At 40.1% G+C, this 25,953-nt stretch overlaps 1 protein-coding gene across 2 annotated transcripts in view; it reads left to right on the forward strand.

Moving 5' to 3' along the window:
- Window positions 1-25,953, forward strand: part of SPATA17 (spermatogenesis associated 17) — a 167,717-nt gene that overhangs the window by 50,533 nt on the left and 91,231 nt on the right. For both annotated transcript variants that reach the window (XM_055144650.1, XM_055144651.1), the window contains exon 5: window positions 19,896-19,999. In XM_055144650.1, the coding sequence (XP_055000625.1) occupies window positions 19,896-19,999 (104 nt within the window). The remainder of the gene's footprint in view (window positions 1-19,895; window positions 20,000-25,953) is intronic.

Below are 25,953 nucleotides of genomic sequence, written 5' to 3' on the forward strand. Positions count from 1 at the left end.
TAGTCTGTAGGAGCAGAGGGTCTGTTTCTCACACCACAGCTCCGGATCTTATCTGGGCAGAAGGCATGCCGGTAACACCCCCCCCTCCCAGGACCACCTACAGGCTACATCACTAAAAAGTCCTACCTCTGAGTTGGGGTCTCTTGCCATGTGGATGCTGCCACCACCGCCATTTTCTGCTCAGAAAAACAGGGCAGGGAGGGAAAGTCCCTCCCCAGGTGGCACGAGGTATTTTCAATACTTTCTAAGTCCTGAAGTGATCTTGATGGAAATTATTGAACTGGAGGATCTTTGGGGCACTTTGGATGATCTGACCAAGCCCAGTGGTGTGGCTTAACTGGACCTAGTAAGGTAAGGGTTGGTTAGCCCCTGCCATGGGTTCATGACAGTTGCCATGAGTTGCCAACCTCCAGGATATGCCTTCACCGCACCCTTCTACTGACTGGCTGCTGAGTGAGAAACAGGCAACACAGCTATAAATTCCTCCTCATTTTAGCCCCAAGGATCCTATTCCTCCTGTTTCTCTGGATGATACCCTCCTTTCTGCCACTAGGGACTTTACTTCGACCTGGCTCTGGTTAGCGTTCTGCTTTTCTCCCAGTATCTGGGCTACTTAACAGTGGATCTCATTTCTATCTGGCCCTAGTTCTCTCTCTTTGAACAGCCTTCAGTCTGTTCTGTGAATGTCATGAGCTGATTCATTAGCTCAGTTCATTTCTCTCCTTGTCTTGGCTGGAAACTCATCTGTGCATCTATCTACAAACTATACAACTCATGTGAGCAGTGACTGACACAGAGGCATTACCCCACTCCTGCCCAACACTGGTCTTGAGGAATCAGCTTCCAAGCAATGCTAAAAATATGATAAAATAATTGCTTTATGTGTAGGCAGTCCTTTAAAAAAAGACCCCAATTCAGCCAAAGTAAGTAAGTAAACAAATAAAGGAGAGAGTGGAAAAAGTTACTAGAGTCCAAGTCAGTGAAATTATTCCTTCCATTCTAAGTACTATGACTTCTTATTGTTTTTAATACCTCAATCCATGACTCTCAACATTCAACATTTTCACTTGTTTGTCGATCTTGTTTCTTGGCTTGCCTATCCTAGGGAGCATATGTATGGATTGTCATGCCTTAAGCCTTGTTCTTCCACTCAAAGGAGAAAGTCATCCCATGTCAGGGCTACAGACAGTCTTTGAGACCTGTAGTTCTCCCAAGGGAATGGCTTCAAATCTAGGAGATGCCTTAGTATACCTGAGTCAAACCAACTTGCCAGTGAGAGTTCTGTCTCTGAGGCTAGTCAAGAGATTGCATTCCTGCATGTTCCCTAACTTTGGTGACTCCAGTCCCCTTTTAGCTGACAGAGATAGTTATAGTGACAACAATGATCATGGCATTTGGCATGGCAGTGGGCACAGTCCAGGCACTGTTCTGCATATTTTATTTTTTTTTTTATTTTTTTTCTTTTTATTTTTTTTATTTTTTTTTTTTTTTAATTTTTATTAAATCACCATGTGGAAAGTTACAAAGTTCTCAGGTTTATATGTCAGTTATACAATATTCAAACACCCATCCCTTCACCAGTGCCCAAATTCCACCACCAGAAACCCCAGTTTACCCCCCGCCCCCACCCCCTACCCCCTACTGTATAACTAATGAATTTCACTTCATTCTTTCTTTACCTTGATTACATTCCATAATTCAACACAAAACTCACTATAGTTGACATAACTCTCTCTCTCTCTTTTTTTTCTCTTTTTCCTTTTCCATTTTTTTTTTTTTAATTTTTCCCCCTCATCCCCCTTCCTGCGCCTCATAGTATGGTGTACTCCACGCCACGTTGGCCAGCGTGGGGCTTTTGCTTAGCTCATAGTCCAGAGGTGGCTGTTACAATAAGAACCTTCAATATTTCAACAAAAACTTACTGTTATTATTTGGAGTTTCCCCCCCAAGTCTGACCTGTTCAAATGGAACCCTTTCACATTGATGACAATTATAAATGTTAAGTCGCGCGGACGCGGCAGCGTCCGCGCGGTTTTGGATTTCTGTATAAAGTCCTGGGAAAATTCTGCCAGAAACCAATTCCTAAAGCTGTCTCTGGTTCCCGCTTGTTCCACATCCACCGGCTCTGCAGGGACATGGGCGCCCGGGCCGAAAACCCGGCCGGCCGGAGCCGAGCACGGGCCCGACTAGGGCTGGCTCTGTATCCTGCGGCTGTTTCAAGTTCAAAGCACACATTTTTTTTTTTTTTTTTTCCGCGCCACCAAGTTCGTACCTTCTCAATGGACCCGCAAAATGTCGGACACCACGCCTTCTCCCGGAGGGGAGAGAGACCCAGAAGGGAGGTTCTTTCCTCCGTTAGCCGGCGTGGGGCAAAGGCTTAATTCACAGTCTCCATCCATGGGTGCAGGCACTTGCTGGAACCCCAATTCCTAAAGCTGTCTCTGGTTCCCGCTTGTTCCACATCCCCCGGCTCTGCAGGGACATGGGCGCCCGGGCCGAAAACCCGGCCGGCCGGAGCCGAGCACGGGCCCGACTAGGGCTGGCTCTGTATCCTGCGGCTGTTTCAAGTTCAAAGCACACATTTTTTTTTTTTTTTTTCCGCGCCACCAAGTTCGTACCTTCTCAATGGACCCGCAAAATGTCGGACACCACGCCTTCTCCCGGAGGGGAGAGAGACCCAGAAGGGAGGTTCTTTCCTCCGTTAGCCGGCGTGGGGCAAAGGCTTAATTCACAGTCTCCATCCATGGGTGCAGGCACTTGCTGGAACCCCAATTCCTAAAGCTGTCTCTGGTTCCCGCTTGTTCCACATCCCCCGGCTCTGCAGGGACATGGGCGCCCGGGCCGAAAACCCGGCCGGCCGGAGCCGAGCACGGGCCCGACTAGGGCTGGCTCTGTATCCTGCGGCTGTTTCAAGTTCAAAGCACACATTTTTTTTTTTTTTCCGCGCCACCAAGTTCGTACCTTCTCAATGGACCCGCAAAATGTCGGACACCACGCCTTCTCCCGGAGGGGAGAGAGACCCAGAAGGGAGGTTCTTTCCTCCGTTAGCCGGCGTGGGGCAAAGGCTTAATTCACAGTCTCCATCCATGGGTGCAGGCACTTGCTGGAACCCCAATTCCTAAAGCTGTCTCTGGTTCCCGCTTGTTCCACATCCCCCGGCTCTGCAGGGACATGGGCGCCCGGGCCGAAAACCCGGCCGGCCGGAGCCGAGCACGGGCCCGACTAGGGCTGGCTCTGTATCCTGCGGCTGTTTCAAGTTCAAAGCACACATTTTTTTTTTTTTTTTTTCCGCGCCACCAAGTTCGTACCTTCTCAATGGACCCGCAAAATGTCGGACACCACGCCTTCTCCCGGAGGGGAGAGAGACCCAGAAGGGAGGTTCTTTCCTCCGTTAGCCGGCGTGGGGCAAAGGCTTAATTCACAGTCTCCATCCATGGGTGCAGGCACTTGCTGGAACCCCAATTCCTAAAGCTGTCTCTGGTTCCCGCTTGTTCCACATCCCCCGGCTCTGCAGGGACATGGGCGCCCGGGCCGAAAACCCGGCCGGCCGGAGCCGAGCACGGGCCCGACTAGCTGTTCTGCATATTTTAAATACCAGCCAGCTCTTGAACATAGGTGCCATGATTTCATTTTGAAAGCTGAGGTCACAGGGAAGAGTGGGTGGAGTTAACAATGGAACCCAGAAGGCTAGTATGCAAGATCCTGTCATTTCTGGTCACTTAAAGTCTTCCATTTTTATCCATTTCTCAGAAAATTTGAATGAGAACAACTGATGAGCCCAGACCTCAGGGAAATTTGTTCACACTATTGCTTTCCTGGTACAGAGGTAAAACATCACCCTAACAATTCCTGTGCATTCTCACTGGAATTACATTTCACTCTGGAATTCTAAATTTGACTGATGATAAGTTGTAGAAGGTTAGTTGTGGCCTGCCCAATGGAGTTGTGTGTCTCCTTGTTGGTTTGATCGACTGGCCTAGCATTAAAAACCACTGATATTCAAGAGAACCTAAAAGAAATGGACGAATTCCTTGACTCCTACAATCTCCCAAGACTGAGCCAAGAAGACGTGAAATACCTCAATAGGCCCATAAATATCAAGGAAATCAAAACTGTAATCAAAAGTCTCCCCAAAAACAAAAGCCCAGGTCCAGACGGATTCACTGGCGAATTCTTCCAAACATTTAAAGAAGACTTGTTGCCAGTTCTCCACAAGCTTTTCCAGGAAATTGAAAAGACAGGAACCCTTCCGAACAGTTTCTACGAGGCACATATCTCCCTAATACCAAAAGCAAACAAAGACACCACTAACAAAGAAAACTATAGACCAATATCCTTGATGAACACCGATGCGAAGATCCTCAACAAAATACTAGCAAATAGAATCCAACAACTCATCAAAAAGATCATACACCATGACCAAGTGGGATTCATCCCAGGGATGCAAGGATGGTTTAACATTCGGAAATCAATCAACATAATCCATCACATCAACAAAAGTAAAGATAAAAACCATATGATCATATCAATAGATGCAGAGAAAGCATTTGACAAGATCCAGCACCCATTCATGATAAAAACTCTCACCAAAATGGGTTTTGGAGGAACTTTTCTCAAGATAGTCAAAGCCATCTACCACGAACCTAGGGCAACCATTATCATCAATGGAGAAAAACTAAGGGCTTTTCCTCTAAGATCGGGGACAAGACAAGGATGCCCATTCTCACCACTTCTCTTTAATATAGTATTGGAAGTATTAGCAATAGCCATCAGGCAAGAAAAAGATATTAAGGGGATTCAGATCGGAAAGGAAGAAATCAAGCTCTCACTATTCGCAGACGATATGATGCTATACCTAGAGAAACCTAAAAGCTCTAGTAAGAAACTCTTAGAACAATTGACCTATACAGTAAAGTCGCAGGCTATAAAATCAATACCCAAAAGTCCATGGCCTTCCTATATGCAAACAATGAGACAGAGTAAAGGGACATGAAAAAAGCAATCCCATTCAAAATTGTGCCCCAGAAAATCAAATATCTTGGAATCAGCTTAACTAAAGAAGTAAAGGACCTCTACAAAGAAAACTATATAACTCTACTCCATGAAATAAAAGAGGACATGAGGAAATGGAAACATATCCCCTGCTCATGGATAGGGAGAATAAACATTGTCAAAATGGCAATACTCCCAAAAGCATCATACAGATTTAACGCGATCCCTATAGGGATACCCATGGCATTCTTCAAAGAAGCGGAGCAAGCAATCCTGAAATTTATATGGAACAATAAACGCCCACTAATTGTTTTAGATAGCTAAAACAATTCTTGGGAAAAAGATGATGGGAGGCATCACCCTCCCCAACCTTAAACTCTACTACAAAGAGGTAACAATTAAAACAGCATGGTACTGGAACAAAGGCAGAGTTGCAGACCAATGGAACAGGGTGGAATATCCCCACACACAACCTCAAATGTATGATAATCTAATCTTTGATAAAGGAGCAAGAGATGTGAAGTGGAGCAAGGAAAGTCTCTTTAACAAATGGTGCTGGCACAACTGGACAATCACATGCAAAAAAAATGGGCTTAGAACTCGACCTGACACCATGCACAAAAGTCAGATCAAAATGGATTAAAGACCTCAACATCAGACCACAAACCATAAGGTACAATGAAGACAAGGTCGGCAAAACCCTCCAGGATATTGAAGATAAAGGTATCTTCAAAGATGACACGGAACTAAGCAATCTAGTAAAAACAGAGATCAACAAATGGGACTACATTAAACTAAAAAGCTTCTGCACCGCAAAAGATACAGTGACCAGAATACAAAGACTATCTACAGAATGGGAAAGGATATTTACACAATACCCATCAGATAAGGGGTTGATATCAATGGTATATAAAGCACTGGTTGAACTCTACAAGAAGAAAACATACAACCCCATGAGAAAATGGGGCGAAGAAATGAACAGAAACTTTACCAAGGAAGAGATACGAATGGCCAAAAGGCACATGAAAAAGTGCTCTACATCACTAGTCGTCAGAGAGATGCAGATCAAAACAACCATGAGATACCACCTCACACCACAGAGACTAGCACACATCCAAAAGAACAAAAGCAACCGCTGTTGGAGAGGATGTGGGGAGAAAGGGACCCTTCTACACTGCTGGTGGGAATGCCGGCTAGTTCAGCCCTTTTGGAAAACAGTATGGACGATTCTCAAAAAACTAGAGGTTGAGCTCCCATTTGACCCAGCAATACCACTGCTGGAAATATATCCCAGAAAAGCCAAAAAGTATAGTCGAAGTGACATATGCACTTATATGTTCACCGCAGCACTGTTTACAATAGCCAGAATATGGAAAAAACCCGAGTGCCCTAAAACAGATGACTGGTTGAAGAAACTCTGGTACATCTATACAATGGTATACTATGCAGCTGTTAGAAAAAATGAGGTCATGACGTTTGCATATAAGTGGATCAACATGGAAAGTATCATGCTAAGTGAAATGAGTCAGAAAGAGAGAGACAGACATAGAAAGATTGCACTCATCTGTGGAATATAGAATAATAGACTATAAGACTAACGCCCAAGAATAGTAGAAATAAGTACCAGGAGATTGTTTCCATGGCTTGGAGGCTGGTCTCTCATTCTGGGTAACTCAGGGAAGGGACCACCAAGTAAAATGTGGTTGGATGTCATGTGGGGGAAGGGTGAGGCGGGCGGAATACAGACTAGAGACTGAACACAATGGCCACTCACCATCTTTATTGCAAACCACAACACCTAATCAGAGAGAGAGAACAAAAGGGAATTCCCTGCCATAGTGGCAGGGTGGGGTGGGGGGAGACGGGACTGGGGAGCGGGGGAGGGATGTTGGGTTTACGGGTGGTGGAGAATGGGCACTGGTGAAGGGATGGGTTATCGAACTTTGTATGGGGGAAGCACGAGCACAAAGATGTATGGATCTGTAACTGTACCCTCACGATGACTCTCTAATTAAAAATAAACTAATAAAAAAAAAACCACTGATAGGGCCAGGGAGATACTCAAAGGGCTAATGTATATGCTGCACATGCCTGAGACCCAGGCTCTATCCCTAGCTCCACATAGTTGCTTCTCTTTTCTTTAGTGCTCAACGTGCAGACCACACACGTTTGTCACCCAAAAGTCGGTCCTTTGGGATGTTTGTACTCTCATGCTTATTGGGACCCTGAGACATTCATGGAGGAAAAAAGGGGAATGTTAGGAGCCCCGTAAAAGAGGTTACGAATGCTGCCATTCAGTAGCTGATTTCTCTCCTTCAACATTTGCATTCCGAATGGAATTTTCTTCAGTGAGCTCAACATCCAGAAGATATGGAATCTGCACAGATTTTGTGAATTAGCAAAAGTAAACTCTTGGGACAGGTCCGCGTGTCCCCAGCCCCGTGTGTGCCATCCGGAGGTGGGCACCTGTCCCTGAGCCCTGCGTCGTGCAACCCAGACCTGAGCGCCCGGAAACACCTGGCCCTGGTTTACAGCCCTGAGAGCCCCCCTTCCCAGCTCCGCCAGTCTTCTCCACAGGTCCATGTGCCCCCAGTCGTGTGCGCCACCTGGAGGTGGGCCCCTGTCCCTGAGCCCCGAGCTGGGCAACCTGGACCGGAGCACCTCCCAGCTTCTCAGGTCTCTGAGGGTGTGTCCTCCACAGTAGGGACATGGCCTCAGCAGAAGTGGGCGTGGCCTTCTGTGTGGCCAGCGGCTGTTAAGGCTGCTAATGTGGCCGCAGTTATATTCTATCTTCCCAGCACTCTGGACCCACATCTCAATCTCTGTCAACTAATTCTGTTGAGATCTTCTTGGCCATCTCACACACAATAGGTCAATACTCCAATAGCCTGTTCCAACTTCACCAAAAGACCGCTGTACACAGGAAGCTGTATGTACAAGCCCAATATAAAAGAACACGTCCTCCAAAGCTTTACTAGATCCCTCACATAAGTAACAGAGAAATACCTAAGAGGAAGGACATATTGCAGAAGGGCAAAAATGTGACCACCGTTGACAGAAGTCATCTAGATCCCTTTCTTAGAGTAAGAGATAACAGTGCTAATGAACTGGAGAGTCCCATCTCCATACAACCACAACAATATGAAAAACAGAGCAAATCCCCACCATGAGGAGAGGATGAAGAAAAGAGTCCAGAAGCTTCAATAGGGGTTACCCACAAATATGATCTCTCTGATAAACAGTTCAGAGATGAAATGCAGAGGATGATCAATGAACTCAAAGAACCAGAGGAGCAGACATCCAGTAAACTAAAGGAAGGCATGACAGAAACAGTGGGTAAAAACAGCCAACAAAATACAGGAAGAAGTGAGCATAAATAAAAAAGCTGCAATCAGAAATGTCATGAAAAAAGCTTCGGTAGATGAAATGAAAAACTCAGTGTGTGCCCTCAACAGTAGAATAGCTATAGCCGAAGATAGAATCAGTAACCTTGAAGATGAGCTGCAGAAAGTTACAGGAAACAATAAACAGTAGGAAAGGACCTCAAAATAGCTGTAGGGTGAGTCAGAATCCTAGAGGATGATTCCAAGAGGAACAACATTAGAATCATTGGAGTACCAGAAGGACAGGGAATCAACCCCAATGAAAAAGCAACAGTTAAAGAAATCATTGCTGAAAAGTTCCCAAAGCCATCCAGATCCAAGGAACCAGAAGGGTGCCAGCTAAAAGACATCCTAATAAAAAGACTCCAAGACATATCTTAGTCACAATGATGGATGTCACAGACAGAGATACAATACTACAAGCAGCAGGTCAAAGAAGGAAATCACATACAAAGGAGCATGCCTTAGAGTCACAGCAGACCTATCAGATGAAACCATCCAAGTCCAAAGACAATGGTGGGTTATAGTGAAAAAACTCAATGAAATGAACACCTCACCAAAAATTATCCAGCTAAACTCACTCAAACTTGAAGGAACGATGCACTATTTTTCCAAGAAACAGCAGCTCAGGAACTTCAGAGACTCAAAACCAAACCTAAAGAAGGACTAAAGGGGCTACTCTCAGACAAGAAAACCCCCTACAAGCCCAGCAAACTTTTACAGAAAGATGGCACAAAACCCCATGACAATAATCTTTCTTAATGTCAATGGTCTAAATGCATCAATTAAGAGACACAGAGTGGCAAAATGGATTCAGAAACTGAAATCAGCATTCTGTTGCCTACAAGAAACACATCTGAACAGTCAGAGCAAACACAGACTCGAAGTCAAAGAATGGGAGACAATCTCGCAAGCAAACAACTCCCTCAAAACTGGGGTGGCCATACTAGTATCTGCCAACATAGACTTCAGGTTGAAAAAGATTAGAAGTGACAGTGAAGGCCATTTTTTATTAATCAAGGGATATGCACAATAGGAATAAATCACACTCCTGACTGTATATGCACCTAATGAGGGACCTGCTAAATAGTTAAAACAACTGCTAACAGATTTTAAAGAAGATATTGCTAGCAACACAATAGTAGTTGGAGACTTTAATACTGCCTTATCACCCCTCGATAGATCAACAAGAATAAAGCTCAACAAGGAAACACGGGCTTTGAAAGGATAAATAGAAGATTGAAGGCTAATAGGTCTATACAGGGCCTTACATCCAAAAAGGAAAGAATATACTTTTGTTTCCAGTGCACACGGAACATTTTTCAAAATATACCATGTTCTGGGTCACAAAATATACCTCAACAGAATCAGAAAGATAGAAATTGTATCAACTATCTTTTCAGACCACAATGCAAAAAAGATAGAAGTTAATCATGCACAGCAGTGGAGAACAAAATCAAACACCTGGAAATTAAACAGTTCAATCTTGAACAAGGAGTGGGTCAAGAAGGAAATCAAGAAAGAAATCAAAAGATACCTGGAAACAAATGAGAATGAAGACACGAATTACCAGAACCTATGGGATTCAGCTAAAGCCATGTTAAGGGGAAAATTTATAGCGTTTCTCAGGAAGGAAGAAAGGGTATACATAAATAACTTGACTTCACAACTCCAGATTGTAGAAAAGGACCCACAAAAGGAGCACAAAGCAGTCAGAAGGAAAGAAATAACAAAACTTAGAGCAGAAATTGACGACATGGAAACCCAAAAAACAATCTGAAAGATCAGTGAAACGAAGAGCTATAGTTCTTTGAGAAAATAAACAAGATTGATAAACCACTAACGAGACTGACAAAAAAGAGAGAGAGAGAACCCTAATAAATCAGAAATGGAAAGGAAGACATCACAACAGAAACCGAAAAAATTCAAAATATCATCAGAGACTACTTTGAAAGTCTGTATGCCACGAAACAAGAGAACCTAGAAGAAATGGATAAATTCCTGGATTCCTATAATCTCCCAAGATTGAAAGAAGAAGACTTGGAATACCTGAATAAACCTATTACTATCAAGGAAATTGAAACAGTAGTCAAAAGTCTTCCTAAAAACAAAAGCCCAGGTCCAGATGGATTCACTAGCGAATTCTTCCAAACTTTTAAAGAGGACTTGTTGCCAGTTCTTCTCAAGCTTTCTCAGGAAATTGAAGAAACAGGAACTGCCCCAGTTTCTATGAGGCACATATCTCCCTAATACCAAAACCAAACAAAGACACCACTAAAACAGTAAACTACAGGCCAATATCCCTGATGAACACTGATGTGGAGATCCTCAATAAAATATTAGCAAATAGAATCCAACATTTCATCAAAAAACAAATAAAAAGATCATATACCACAACCAAGTGGGATTCATCCGAGGGATGCAAGGATAGTTTAACATTCAGAAATCAATCAACATATCCATCATGTCAACAAAAGAAAGCATAAAAAACATATGATCGTATCAGTAGATCCAGAAAAAGCATTTGACAAGGTCCAGCACCCGCTAATGATGAAAACTCTCACCAAAATGGGTTTTAAAGGAACTTTCTTCAATATAGTCAAAGACATCTACCAAAAACCCATGGCAAGCATAATCCTCAATGGTGAAAAACTAAGAGCCTTCCCTGTAAGATCAGGGACAATACAGGAATGCCCACTCTCACCACTTCTGTTCAATATAGTACTGGAAGTACTTGCAATAGCGGTTAGGCAAGAAAAAGATATTAAGGGCGTCCAGATAGGAAGAAATCAAGCTATCACTGTTCATTGATGATATGATATTATATTTAGAGAACCCCCAAAGCCTCCACCAAGTAACTCCTAGAGACAATAGACTTGTACAGTAAAGTCGCAGGCTATAAAATCAATACACAAAAAGTCCATGGCTTTCCTATACGCAAATAATGAGACAGAGGAAAGTGTCATGAAAAAAGCAATCCCGCTCACAATCATGCCCCAGAATATCAAGTACCTCGGAATCAGCTTAACTAAGGAGGTAAAAGATCTGTACAGAGAAAACTACAAAACACTGCTTCACGAAATAAAAGAAGACATGAGTAAATGAAACATATCCCCTGCTCATGGATTGGGAGAATTAACATTGTCAGAATGGCCATACTCTCCAAAGCATCGTATAGATTCAATGCGATCTTTATAAGGATACCCATGAAATTCTTCAAAGAAGTGGATCAAATACCCCTGAAGTTCATATGGAACAAAAAACCCATAAATAGCTAAAGCAGTTTTTGGGAAGAAGAAGATGGAAGGCATCACCTTCCCCAACCTCAAAGTCTACTAAAAGCGGTTATAATTAAACAGCATGGTACTGGAAAAAAGGCAGAGCCGAAGACCAATGGAATAGATTTGAATATCCTTACACACATGCTCAGATATATGATCATCTAATCTTTGATAGGGAGAAAGAAGTGTGAAGTGGAGCAAGGAAATCCTCTTTAATAAATGGTGCTAGCAAAACTGGATGGCCACATGCAAAAAAAAAATAGGTGCAGACCTCTACCTATCACCATGCACAAAAGTCAGATCAAAATGGATTAAAAACCTCAACATCACTACCATTCTTGGGCGTTAGTCTCCCATTCTGCTATTTTATATTCCACAGATGAGTGTAATATTTCTGTCTGTTTCTCTTTCTGACTCATTTCACTTAGCATGATACTTTCCATATTGATCCACTTATATGCAAAGTTGATGGCTTCATCTTTTTTAACAGCTGCATAGTATTTCATCGTGTAGATGTACCAAAGTTTCTTTATCCAGTCATCTGTTTTTGGACACGGGTTTTTTCCAGATTCTGGCTATTGTAAATAGTGCTGCGATGAACATACAAGTGCAGATGTCATTTCAACTATACTTTTTTACCTCTCTGGGATATATTCCCAGGAGTGGTATTGCTGGGTCAAATGGGAGCTCAATTTCTAATTTTTTGAGGTCCATATTGTTTTCGAAAAGGGCTGAATCAGTCGGCACTCCCACCAGCAGTGTAGGAGGGTCCCTGTCTTCCCCATATCCATGCCAACACCAATTTCTTTTATTCTTTTAGATGTGTGCCAGTCTCTTTGGTGTGAAGTGGTATCTCATAGTTTTTTTGATCTTCATCTCCCTGATGATTGGTGATGAAGAGCATTTTTTCATGTGCCTTTTGGCCATTCGTATTTCTGGCTTGAGAAAATTTTACTTCATTTCATCACCCCATTTTTCTGATGGGATTGGATGTTTTCTTTCTGTAGAGTTCAACCAGTGCCTTTTATAACCTTGATATCAACCCCTTATCAGATGGGTTTTGGTGAATATCCTTTCCCATTCTGTAGATTATCTTTGTATTCTGGCCTATGTATCTTTTGTGGTCCAGAATCCATGACTTGGAAGCCAGCTCATATGCTGGGGGGAAAGGCAGCTCAGATAGAGAAGGGAACACCAAGTATAGTGTGGTTGGAGGACCCGCTTGGGATGGGAGATTAGTGCTGAATGTAGAATATAGATTGAACACGATGGCCACTCAATACCTCTATTGCAAACCACAACACCCAAAAGGAGAGAGAGAACAAAAGGGAATATCACAGAGGCGGGGTGGGGTGGGGGGGATGGAGTGTAGGGGTGGGCAGTGGGCAGGATACTGGGATCATCGGTTGTGGAGAATGGGCACTGGTAGAGGGATGGGTACTCAAGCATGCTATGACTGAAACACAAGTATGAAAATATGCAAATCTGTAACTGTGCCCTCACAGTGATTCACTAATAAAAGTAAATAAATAAATTAATTTAAAAAAGAAATAGAAAAAAAGAAATGATGGTTACAACTGCATAATAATCTATCAAATAAAAAATGAGAAGAAAGTTAAAAAAAAAAAGACCTCAACATCAGACCGGAATCCATAAGGTACATTGAAGACAAGGTCACCAAAACCCTCTACGATATTGAAGCTAAAGGAATCTTCAAAGATGGCACGCCACTGACCAACCAAGTGGCAACAGAGATAAACAAATGGGACTATCTTAAACTAAGAAGCTTCTGCACCTCAAAAGATACAGTGATCAGAATACAAAGACAATCTACAGAATGGGAAAATGGCAAAGGATATTCGTCCATATCTATCTGAGAAGGGGTTGATATCAAGGATATACAAGGCACTGGTTGAACTCTACAAGAAGAAAACATCCAACTCCATCAGAAAATGGGATGATGAAATGAACAGAAACTGTCTCAAAGAAGAAATCTGAATGGCCAAGAGGCACATGAAAAAGTGCTCCTCATCACTAATTATCAGGGAGATGCAGATTAAGACACAATGAGATATCATCTCACACCAAAGAGACTGGCCCACATCCAAAAGAACAAAAGCAACCGGTGTTGTCGCGGATGTGGGGAGAAAGGGACTCTCCTTCACTGTTGGTGGAAATGCTGACTAGTCCAGCCTTTTTGGAAAACAGTATGAACATTTCTCAGGCAACTAGAAATGGAGCTGCCATTTGACCCAGCAATACCACTCCTGGGAATATATCCTGGAGAGGCAAAAAAGTATAGTTGAAATGGTATCTGCACTTGTATATTCATTGCAGGACTGTTTACAATAGCCAGAATCTGGAAAAAAAACCTGAGTGTCCAAAAGCAGATGACTGGTTAAAGAAACTTTGGTACATTTACAAAATAGAATACTATGCAGCTGTTAGAAAAGAGGAAGTCGTGAAATTTGCATATAAGTGGATCAACATAGAAAGTATCATGTTAAGTGAAATGAGTTAGAAAGAAAAGGACAGACATAGAAAGATTGCACTCATTTGTGGAATATAAAGTAACAGAATGGGAGACTAACACCCAAGGATAGTAGAGATAAGCACCAGGAGGATTGCTTCACAGCTTGGATTCTGGCCTCACATGCTGGGGGAAAAGGCAGTTCAGATAGATTGAGGACCACCAAGTAAAGGGTGCTTGAAGGGCCCGCTCAGGTTGGGAGATGCATTCTGAAAATAGACTATAGACTGAACACAGTGGCCACTCAATACCTCTTTTGCAAACTACAACATCCAACAGGAGAAAGAACAAAAGGGAATGCCCTGCTACAGAAGCAGGAAGGGGGAGGGCCAGGATAAAGTGGGGGCAGGGGGAGGGGAGGCACACTAGGATCATGGGCACTGGTGAAGGGATGGGTACTGAGCATTGTATGACTGAAACTTAACCACGAAAGTTTATGTTTGTAACGGTACCTCACGGGGATCCATTTTAAAAAAAATGTGAATAAAATTGGTACCTGTCTCATGAAAAAAAAGTAAACTCTTGGAATGAGCTGTTCCTTGTAATGCCTTTGAAAAGCTTCCCCTGGCTTGTCTCATTCATCTTAAGTCTTCTTTTGCTTACCTGACAACTTGGGGCACTACCAGATGAATGTGGATCTCAGAGAGAGTGGACAGGTACTGTCTGAAAGATTGCCCTTAGAAATATGCCCCCCTACTTATAAATATCTGTGGACTGAAAAATTGTAATAATCTAAAGTGGATGTTTTTAAAGAACTGCTGATGCAACTGATTGTTTCAGGTAGAATTTTTTTCACCCTGGAAATTTTGTACATTATTATTCTATCACATACATTCAGTAATACACTTGAAATTATTTTGTAATTATAAGAAACTATTAAAATATTGTGTTATAAGAAACTATTATAATTATTTTAAAATATTTACCATGACATTAGTGCCCTAAAACATTTTAATTCAAATAAATTTAATTTACCTTAAGGAAAAGTAAAACAATATAATGCAATAATTATAAATGATTAAAAAATCATAACAAGAGGAACACTAGGCCAACAACCAGTTTGCAAACTGGCCATAACTATTGACTCTTTCCTTTTATAAATGATAAAAGGTTAATTTCTAGAAATAAGCCCAACTTGAAAAATCAATTATCCATCTTAATTTCCCACTTTGTGTCTAAAATATAAAAATAATATGAGAAAATATTATACAGTGACTTTAATTCAAAAGAGAGTTAAACATGTCAGATACCTAAGGATTCATCTAAATCTCCTAAATATTTATAATCTTGTTCCATATATATAGTATTATGAAGTATTTATATTTGGAATAATGACTCCAAGATTAGGTAGAGATAAATAGGTAAATCAACACAGAAGCAGTGATACCAGAAACCTTTATATGAGTCAGAATGTTAGGTCCTAGGATGCAAAATGAGGAGGACACTGTCTTGTTCATGGAGCAGAATCCCTAACAGCAGCTACAAAACAAGGGGAACATGGCACCCAGAACTTCATCCCCTCATACAACAATATTTCTTCTCCCCCTCCTCTAGTGCTGCCTGGTCCTGTATCATTGAGACATGATTAATTGAATATATAGAGAAAGGAACTCTGAAGTCAAACGCAGTGGGAAAACAGTAACAAGAAAGCATTGCATGTGGAATAATTATCCAGAATCTTCTATTAGCTAAAAATATCTAATTATCTGCTTACACACTCACAAGCACACTCTGTAGATGTAAATGTATGTGTGTAATACATATGTACTTGACATGGCAGCACAGTGTCACCTAGAATGAAAGTTGGACATTGCTATTTTTTTAACCCTGTCTTTAAAAACTTGCTAATCTCACTTTATTGTGTTCACTGAATGGTTTTCTGAAATGTTAAACATATTAATAAAGGTATAATTTTAAATAACTGAATTCAGTTGCTGTGTTCTCATATGCATTTGTAGTGCTAATACTAGTAGTTCAATATTAATGACTGTTTTTACTATAACTTTAATTTTAAGTGAGAACACATTATTTTCCTTCCTCATTTTTGATGATGTTTAAGGTTACTGTGATTTTAGCAATTGAAGTAAAGCCAATGGATAAAAAATCTTTTTTTATGAACAGATGGCTTTTCATATATGAAGACTTTGCCGTTTGTTTTAGTGCTTAAAAATCAACATTATTTATAAGACCACTTACATTTTGATATTAGTTAATGAGGAATATGCATCATTGATTTGACTAGCTTAAGAGGTCATTGAGAATTTGCCTGTTAACAAGCTGTGATCTGCTGAGCACACAATGACTTTGTTTAAAATTATCTTTTCAGAGCTGATCAATGACAATAACTGTTTTATACCAATCAGTCCTGAAAGTTGCTAATTACTTTGAAGGACATGGATATTTGGAAATTATTACCCAGGCTCCTTGAAATTGAGAAGAAAGTCACCTGGCATCTTTAAAATAAGTTTTAAAGCAACAAAGAAAGAAAAATTTAGCCACTTATGGTGAGGAGTCAACAAGAAATTTCATCAAAACTAAGGAGGAAGTTTGATCCTGTAACAGGAATTGTAATTGTATCTCAGATGTATTGTATCTTATTACACCAATTAGTTAATTGGTTAAACTAAAAATCTTATTCTTTTACAATGTAAATTCTTTAAAATTCTTTTTAAGTTAAAGGACAAACACACATCTTCTTTTGCCTTATACAGTTTATCCCTGAGATAATTTTGTGCAAAGAGCTGTGAAGTAAAACAGAGCTGGCAGGGTTTGTGTTCTTACTCTTTGCCATTTCCTCTTACTGGTATAGGACTTTGATCAAGTCACTTAACCTCAGTTCATCATTTTTAACAAGGAGAGAAAGCCCTCCTCACAAGGTCATTATGAAAATTACAGCTGTGTGTTACCTCCATATTCATGGAGCGCAGTAAATTCCAGGTCCTTCACTGGGCAACAGCACCTTCATTCAAATACCCAGGTCCTCCCTGTTCGTCCTACTCACTCACCTCCAAGGCACTCATCTAAGGACCTACTGACTGTGTTTTAATAAATGCGTTTTTTACCCCGTCCCTTCGATAGCTCAGCTGATAGAGCGGAGGACTGTAGTGGACAATAAATGCGTTTTTTATTTGTTAGTGTTATTAACTTAACATTACTTAGTGTTATATCCTTAAATATTCTTAAATATCAATGCAAGTATTGGCCATTGCAAGTATTTGTCTTGGAATTTTAGCCTGCCTTGGAGCATACATCTGTGGTTCTTAGCATCTTAGAAAGTCCCCTCAGAGCAAGACCATGTGGACTGTGGTGAAGCTGATGCTCCTTCTAGTAGCTGCAGGATTTGGTGTGAGAAAGAGCCTGTGCTCTTTTGAATAAGTAACAAGAAGCTCCCCTTCCTGGGGGCACAGATTTTTCAAGTTCAATTTTTTTCCCTTGACTTCCTTTTCTCGAAAGGGGAACACTTACTGCTGGTGTGACCCTAATCATAGATGACCATCTACTTTCCTTCTTGGAACTTGGAGTGTGCATCTTTTATGACTTCTGTCACCTTGAATCTTACTTCACTTCGAATTTAATGTTTGTTTTTTTTTTCCTGTGGTGGTTCTTAGTGCTTTTGGATAGCCTAATAATTTCTCCCTGACTTCTAGAATCCCTTTTTTGGCTGATGATAGATTTTATGTCAGCTCCTTTTTCACAAGTGGTCTCTTCTTTAACACACTTAATACTCTGTAACCACTAAACATCTATTGGAACGTTTGAAGCCATCCTGTCCGCTCTGTGACTTTAGGCAGATTTTTAACCTAAGTATCAATTTTCTCTTCTGTCAAATGAAGTTAATAATAATCTCTATCCGAGAATGATGCTGTAATGACTAAATTAGATAAAACAGAGAATTCCACTTTTATTTTCAGGTCTGTGATACATATGCATTACTTATTTCAGCTAGTTATTCAATTCCTCCACCTTTGCAATTCATGATTTGATTTTGGTCAAATGAGAGGGACTTAGTTTCTAGACTGAGTTAATAAATTTAGAAAAAAAATTATTTTTGAAAATCTAATCTCCAAAATAAGATTGTTTAAAAATAATCTTACCTCTTTTTTCTCTGTTTTTGGTTTGTTTGTTTATTTGTTTGTTTTTTACCTTGGCTTGCTATTCTGTTTAGTTTTAATTTTTTTCACTTTGTTACTTTGACTTGTTATTCTATTTAGACTTACTTTCTAGAAATAATATCGCTGGTTTAACTGTCTATACAAGCTGTGTTGCATATTTTCAATTATTTCGTCTTTCTCTTACCAGGAAGCTGACTGAAAAAACTTCCTCAAAATCATCACTTTTAAGACTTCAGATTAGAAATTACCTGTTAAATAGCTATATTTTATTTAGTTTTCAACTTTTTAAGTGAATCACTATGAGATAGACCTTACAAAACTTTTCATGATTGGATATCAGTCAGGCAGTATTCCAACACCCATCCCTCCACCAGTGTACATTTTCCAGCACCAGTGTCTCCAGGTTCCCTCCCATCACTCCCAGCCCCCCCCCCGCCTCTATGGCAGGCAATATCTACATTTTAAAACAGAAAAATAAATTTTCAGTGTCCAGATAAGACATTTTTCATTCTTATTCCTTATAAATCCAACAATCAAGTTATAAAAAATATTAAGCATCGAATACTCAAAAGTAACAATCTTTTGAAGCAAAAGCTAACATCTAACCTCTGTACTAACTACCTCTTAAAAATGTGTTAATATTATGATGAAGATATAATACAACACTTTATCTCTAAAATTTTTTATTTTGATACTGATTTACAGTAGTTGCCATAGTTTATTGATCAACTCATCAGTTCTTGGGTACTTGGGCTGTTTTCAGATCTTTACTATTGTGAATAGCACTGTAATAAAAAATAGGAGCACAAATACATTTTTGATATATCCTTTTTGGGTTTGGGGGATAGCTGCCAAAAAGTGGAATTTCTCTGTCACGTGTAAACCCAACTCTTACTTTTTTCTTACAAGTCTCCATACTGAATACAAAATTTTTATTAAAAATTTTGGTGCACTGGATTTAAAAAGCCCATAACAAAATAACCAGTTTTAATGAGACACATATAATATTCATATCAGTTGTCTATAAAAAGTTAAAAAATACCTGATATTATTTGATCAGGAAGTAGACATGGTAAGAATTGGTAAAGCGGGGCAATAGCACAGCGGGTAGGGCATTTGCCTTGCACGCGGCCGACCCGGGTTCTAATCCCAGCATCCCATATGGTCCCCTAAGCACCGCCAGGGGTAATTCCTGAGTGAAGAGCCAGGAGTAACCCCTGTGCATCGCCGGGTGTGACCCAAAAACCAAAAAAAAAAAAAAAAAAAAAGAATTGGTAAAGCAACTTCTAATCTTTTGATAGTTAATTTCTTTTTTTTCAAATAATTATATATTTTAAAGTATAGTAACATATAATTACAGTTTATCTTTACAATATTTTTGTGGAAATACATGCCTACAACCTATGTTCCAACTATACATATGTATATGTGTGTGTATATATATGTATATATATATATATATATAACTTCATTATTAAGGCTGATACTTAATTCGATGTGTGTTGTTATTCATCATTAACTTTGGTTTTGAGGAGCTATGCCTGTTTTCACCAAAAAGGTTTAATGGCTCATTTTATCTTTTTATTTGCTTCAACAGATTCAGAGACAATGGAGAGGCTATAAGATCCGGAAGTACTGTTTTAATTATTTTTATTTGAAGGAGTACCTGAGAGCTGTTTCAGAGACCAATGAGGCAATAAGGTAAGTAATGATCATGTCATCTGCAGGATATTTAACAGCTCAATCAATGCTGATCATTTCCCTAATGAAGATTATCTTATAAATATATTGATATCTGTATATGATTAAACATTTTATTATTATATTTCAAAATACCTTAGGTGATCTCTGGGCATGGTAGACCTATACAGGTCCTATGCAAAATAGTTTATTTTAAAAAATGATCTCATGTTAAGATGTATTTACCTGTAAAATGATGCCATCAATGATACCATAAGCATGGTAAGCCGGGGATGTCTTTTGGGAAAGATGTTCAGTAACAACAAATTGTTTCTCAAAGAAGGAAAAGACATGGATCCTAGGAAAATAGACCACTTGTTATCAGTTTGCCTCTTGTTGAATGCATAGGGATGGAGCCATGACCATCAGCCCTGTAATTATGTCATCTGGAGAGTCATACAAAGTAAAGCATTTGCAGCAGCATTCAGCCTTATGAGAACTTGGGACTTGTTAATATTATTTTCATCTTATTTCCAAAACAGTTATTTTTTTCTTTTGTAATAAGTCTCACAATGAGAGACGTTACTGGTGCCCGCTCAAACAAATTGATGAGCAACGGGGATGACAGGGACAGTGACAGTAATAAGTTTCATTCTAATATCACATAAGTAAGTCAATATGTGTCTGTTACTTTCAATGAAAAGTAAATGGCAAGTATTAGGATGTATAGGTTAGTTTTCTTTTCTTTTTTCTCCGTAAATTGTTACTTTAATCTTAAAATTCTTAAAACTGGGTGGGCTGGGGATGTGGATGTGGCCAAGTGGTAGAGCAGTGCCTTTCCTGGGGCTCTCTGCAGTCAGTAGGGGCTGGTGGATCACTTGAGGCAATTTGTTCTTTGTTTTATCATAGACTTTTTTTTTTAATTCTAGCACTCCTGGAACCTTTAAAATGGGATGGAATTAGAAATAATGAATATTTCTAATTCTATTAAAATAATGTTACATGTCATATATTTTTCCTTTTTTGTCCTATTGACTTAATAAGAAAAACATTTTTATTACTATAGCACCATAGTCCTGTTGTTCGTCGATTTGCTCAAACGGGCATCAGTAATGTCTCCATTGTGGGACTTGTTATTATTACTAAATGTGTTAATACTGAACCATGATTAAAGGTTTAGAATATTATTGGATGGGTCTATTATTATTACTTTGTTTTTTCTAGGTTGTATCACACTTTATATGGGATACATATATGCACCGCTATAAGTTTAGCTCTTTACATGCTTGGTTCTTTCCTTTTTGTGTTGCCATCAGTATTTCTTGACAAAGACTCCTGCTGTTAGATGAACTGAGTAGGGTATAGACTACAGGGATTATGGCACCGAGTGGGAAACTACACTGCTCTGTTTCTTCTCTGTCCAGCACTCCTTGTTAACGCTTCTGATCACCCGTTGTACGGGTGACTGACACCAAGCGATTTTTAGACCCCTAAATTTGGCACAGTTTAACTCAATTCTGAAACATCCCCCCATCTGGTGATAGCATTAGATCCCTGGGTTAAGGCCTCAGTCCCACGAAGCTCTCTTCCCTGCACCAGCTGCAGATATCAGTGAGGAGTAGTGTGTACGCTGTTGCCCTCAATGTCAGTTTAACTTAGTGACAAATTGGAAAGCCTCATGACCTCTTTCTCAACGTTAATCACTTGCTAGAAGAGCTTAAAAACTCAAGTAAACAATAAAAGTATTAATTGCATACTGATGATACGAAGAATGTGACTTGGGACTATCAAAAGGAAGAGATGTGTAGTACAAAAACAGGGATAGAAAGGTTAGATTCCATGTCCTCTTGGGGTAAACCTCCACAGCATCACCTTGTATTTGGCAGCCAGGAAGCACTCTGAACTCCAGTTCAAGGACTTTTAGGAGGTTTTTAAAACTTGGGCATGATTGATGGATTCATTGACTAGTACTGATGAACTCAAACTCTAGTCCTTCTCCTCTCCTCAAAGGTGAAGGGAGGGGAACTGAAAGTACCAACTCTTTCTAGGATGTCATTTTCCCTGACCTCAGCCCCCAGCCAAGAGAGTTCCCTCCTATTACCAGTTCACTGAAAGACATCACTGGGGGGAGTCCCAGGTCTCTGGGAGCTAGAAGTCAGGAAATGAGGGTGAATAGCAAGCATGGACTTATTGTAACCTAAGTATCACAAGCGTGTTAGCATTTAAATGGGACACCAGTATCTAAACATATTAGCATGGCCAGTCATCATTTTCTTTCTGGTTATAATAATTTTCGGGTATTGATAAAAGGGTTTTCTTTATTAGATGAGTCAAATTGTATGGCGTGTGGATTACCTGTTTTTAGAAGCGTGAAAAAAAAGTTCAGGGGCTGGAGAGATAGTAGGGTATTTACCTTGCGTCCAGTCGACCCGAGTCCCTTTCCCAGCTGTCCACTAAGCCCTGCCAAGAGTAATTCCTGAGCTCAGAGCCAGGAGTAAGCCATTAGCAACATTGGATATGGCTCAAATAAATAAAACAAGAAATAAAGAAAAATATCATAAAATTATCTGGGCTTTGACATTTGGAGAGTATGACTTAGTTCTAAACCCCTTTTTTGGTTATCACAAAAGACTAAAGCCATATTTATTTAGTTCCACATATTTAGGTCATTAATATTTTTCAAATGTATTATGGTATTGGACTGGAGCAGTAGCACAGCAGGTAGGGCATTTGCCCTTGCATGCAGCTGACCCAAGTTGGATTCCTCAGTCCCTCTCAGAGAGCCTGGCAAGCTACCAAGAGTATCTAGCCTGCACAGCAGAGCCTGGCAAGCTCCCCATGATGTATTCAGTATGCCAAAAACAGTAACAAGTCTCACAATGGAGACGTTACTGGTGCCCGCTCGAGCAAATCAATGAACAATGGGATGACAGTGCTACAGTGCTACAGTGATATATATGTATATATGTATATATTTATATATAAATGGGTAAATGCAACAAATTTATTAATTGTATTTCAGTTAGAATATTGTATTTTCAGGCAATATGATTGTTCATAATGGCTTTTTTAAAGAGCTCCTTATTGTTGGAGCTTCAGGTTTTCCAAATTTTTGCTATTTTAAACATTTCATCATTTTCTTATTTAATATGATATTTCCTTTAGTTTTTGCTTCATAAGCTTATTACTCTGTTAATTACTGTTCAATAATTGAAGCATTTGGTCAATTGCTTGTTTTTACATAGGTAGAGTACACATTGCATATATTTTGATTTATAGTGTTTTCATTTTCTATTAGCATATTTTATTTCCTCTTTGGAATTCATTTTTCAATCTTTGGCAATTGGACTTTTTCCTGTAGTAGTTTAAGTGAATTTATTTCTAGGTTTATTATGTTATAGTAAAAAAATATGTTTGAAACAATTATTATTGTAGAAAATTTATGGAGATGTTCACCCTATATGTGTATTATTTTGTTTTCAATGTTCTCTGATGGCAGATAAATGGCTTCTGTTTCTATTGCAGCTAATTTTGTGCATTTTAATTGAGCAGCACAACAGTTGCCTTTATCATCCTATTTTTATGTCTCTTAACTTGCTTTATCTTTCTACTTTTTACCTTTTCTTTTCTATTTATAATTTGTTTGTTTATGTAAAATTCTTAGAACCTTTATCTATGTCCAACTCCCAGCCCCTTTTCTGCTCCTGAATTTCAGCTTCTTTGGAAACTGAACTTCTCTACTCACCTTTGAATCTAGATAGCTTCATATCGCACTATTAGCCACTTCAGTTTCTTCACTCTTCATTAAATAACCCTTTCCTGGGGAGCAGGCTTCTATCCTCTCCTGTGCACTGTTGAGAGAGCGTTTTAACTTCTCTTTTCCTTTGATGCCAGTTTCTTAAGCAGTTTTATAAGCGGTCTCTTCCAATCATTGTTCTGTGCTTCAAACCTTGCAAGTCTCCTATTGTCTTCAGCAGACATTCCATTCCTCAACAGTCAGCATTCCGGTCTTATCTTCCAGTCTTCATCCACTGTGTGGTGTACAATGTCACTCCAGTTCTTCCCAAGCCAGTCCGTCCACCTCAGAGGCCTTAGCACTCCTACTCTACAAATGCTGCTTACGTTTTTTTTCCTTCCTTCCTTCCTTCCTTCCTTCCTTCCTTCCTTCCTTCCTTCCTTCCTTCCTTCCTTCCTTCCTTCCTTCCTTCCTTCCTTCCTTCCTTCCTTCCTTCCTTCCTTCCTTCCTTCCTTCCTTCCCTCCTTCCTTCCTTCCTTCCTTCCTTCCTTCCTTCCTTCCTTCCTTCCTTCCTTGCTTCCTTCCTCCCTTCCTCCCTCCCTCCCTCCCCCCTCCCTCCCTCCCTCCCTCCCTTCCTTCCTTCCTTCCTTCCTTCCTTCTTTCCTTCCTTCCTTCCTTGCTTCCTTCCTTCCTTCCTTGCTTCCTTCCCTCCTTCCTTGCTTCCTTCCTTCCTTCCTTCCTTCCTTCCCTCCTTCCCTCCTTCCTTCCTTGCTTGCTTCCTTGCTTCCTTCCTTCCTTCCTTCCTTCCTTCCTTCCTTGCTTCATTTTTTCCTTCCTTCCCTCCCTCCTTCCTTCCCTCCTTCCTTTCTTTCCTTCCCTCCTTCCTTTCTTTCCTTCCCTCCTTCCTTCCTTCCTTCCTTCCTTCCTTCCTTCCTTCCTTCCTTCCTTCCTTCCTTCCTTCCTTCCTTCCTTCCTTTCCTTCTTTCTTTCTTTCTTTCTTTCTTTCTTTCTTTCTTTCTTTCTTTCTTTCTTTCTTTCTTTCTTTCTTTCTTTCTTTCTTTCTTTCTTTCTTTCTTTCTTTCTTTCTTTCTTTCTTCTATTTTTAAATTGAATCACCATGAGATAAACTGTGACAAAGCTGTTTATGATTGGGTTCCAGTCAGGCACTGTTCCAAGACCCATCCCTCTACCAGGGTAAGTTTCCCACCAACAACTTACATTTCTTTTTACCAACCCTATAGAGTTAGGGTGTGTCTCACTCATGTGCCCAGACACTCTCATGCCAAAGTGACTTTAGACCATCTGCCCCGTGGTGGTGCAGTCTTACACCGTAAAATCGCTTACATGTCTGAGCCTTTGTAATTGTATTATGAAATCAGTGCAGAAGGTGGTGGGCTAAGGCTACCAGAATGCTTAGGAAGCAGACTACAGTAACAGAAATGCATGCTAAATTCTTAGATCATCTGCAAATGTTAATATCAACACCCTTAGGAATATCTGACTTTCTAAAAGTGTTCTCTTCTATATACTCAAAATAAATTTTAAGAAAATACTTCATGTTTAGGCAATCTGTTGACTTTCTATCTGAGAATAATATAGTCAATCTGCTTCTTTCTATTATCCTCTATCCATCTATTTAGCTAGATAGCTATTTGATTTGGGGGCCACACTTAGCTGAGCTCAGGGATCCTTCTTTGTGAATTTAGAGACCTGTTTGTGTTGCTGGGTACTGAACCCAGGTTGATTGCATCCAAATCAAGGGCATTACCTTCTGCACTATATCTCTGGCCCCTTGTACCACATATTTTTAAATGATGTTTTTTATTTTAACATAACTTGCTGTGCATCTCAATATATTTATATGTTCATAAATATGTTCATAAATATGTCTCACAAATATTATTTGACTTGCTTTATTTTTTTTATTGAATTTATTTATTTTTTAATTGTGAATCACCGTGAGGGTACAGTTACAGATTTACACATTTTTGTGCTTGTGTTTCCCTCATTACAATGTTCGAGCACCCATCCCTCCACCAGTGTCCATTCTCCACCACCAATGAACCCAGTGTCCCTCCCACCCCCAATCCCACCCCCCATCTCCGCCCTGTGGCAGGGCATTCCCTTTTGTTCTCTCTCTCCTTTTGGGTGTTGTGGTTTGCAATAGGGGTACTGAGTGGTCATCGTGTTCAATCTATAGTCTACTTCCAGCACACATCTCCCTTCCCGAGCGGGTCCT

The sequence above is a fragment of the Sorex araneus genome, chromosome 7 (assembly GCF_027595985.1).
Source record: "Sorex araneus isolate mSorAra2 chromosome 7, mSorAra2.pri, whole genome shotgun sequence".
NCBI lineage: Eukaryota > Metazoa > Chordata > Mammalia > Eulipotyphla > Soricidae > Sorex > Sorex araneus.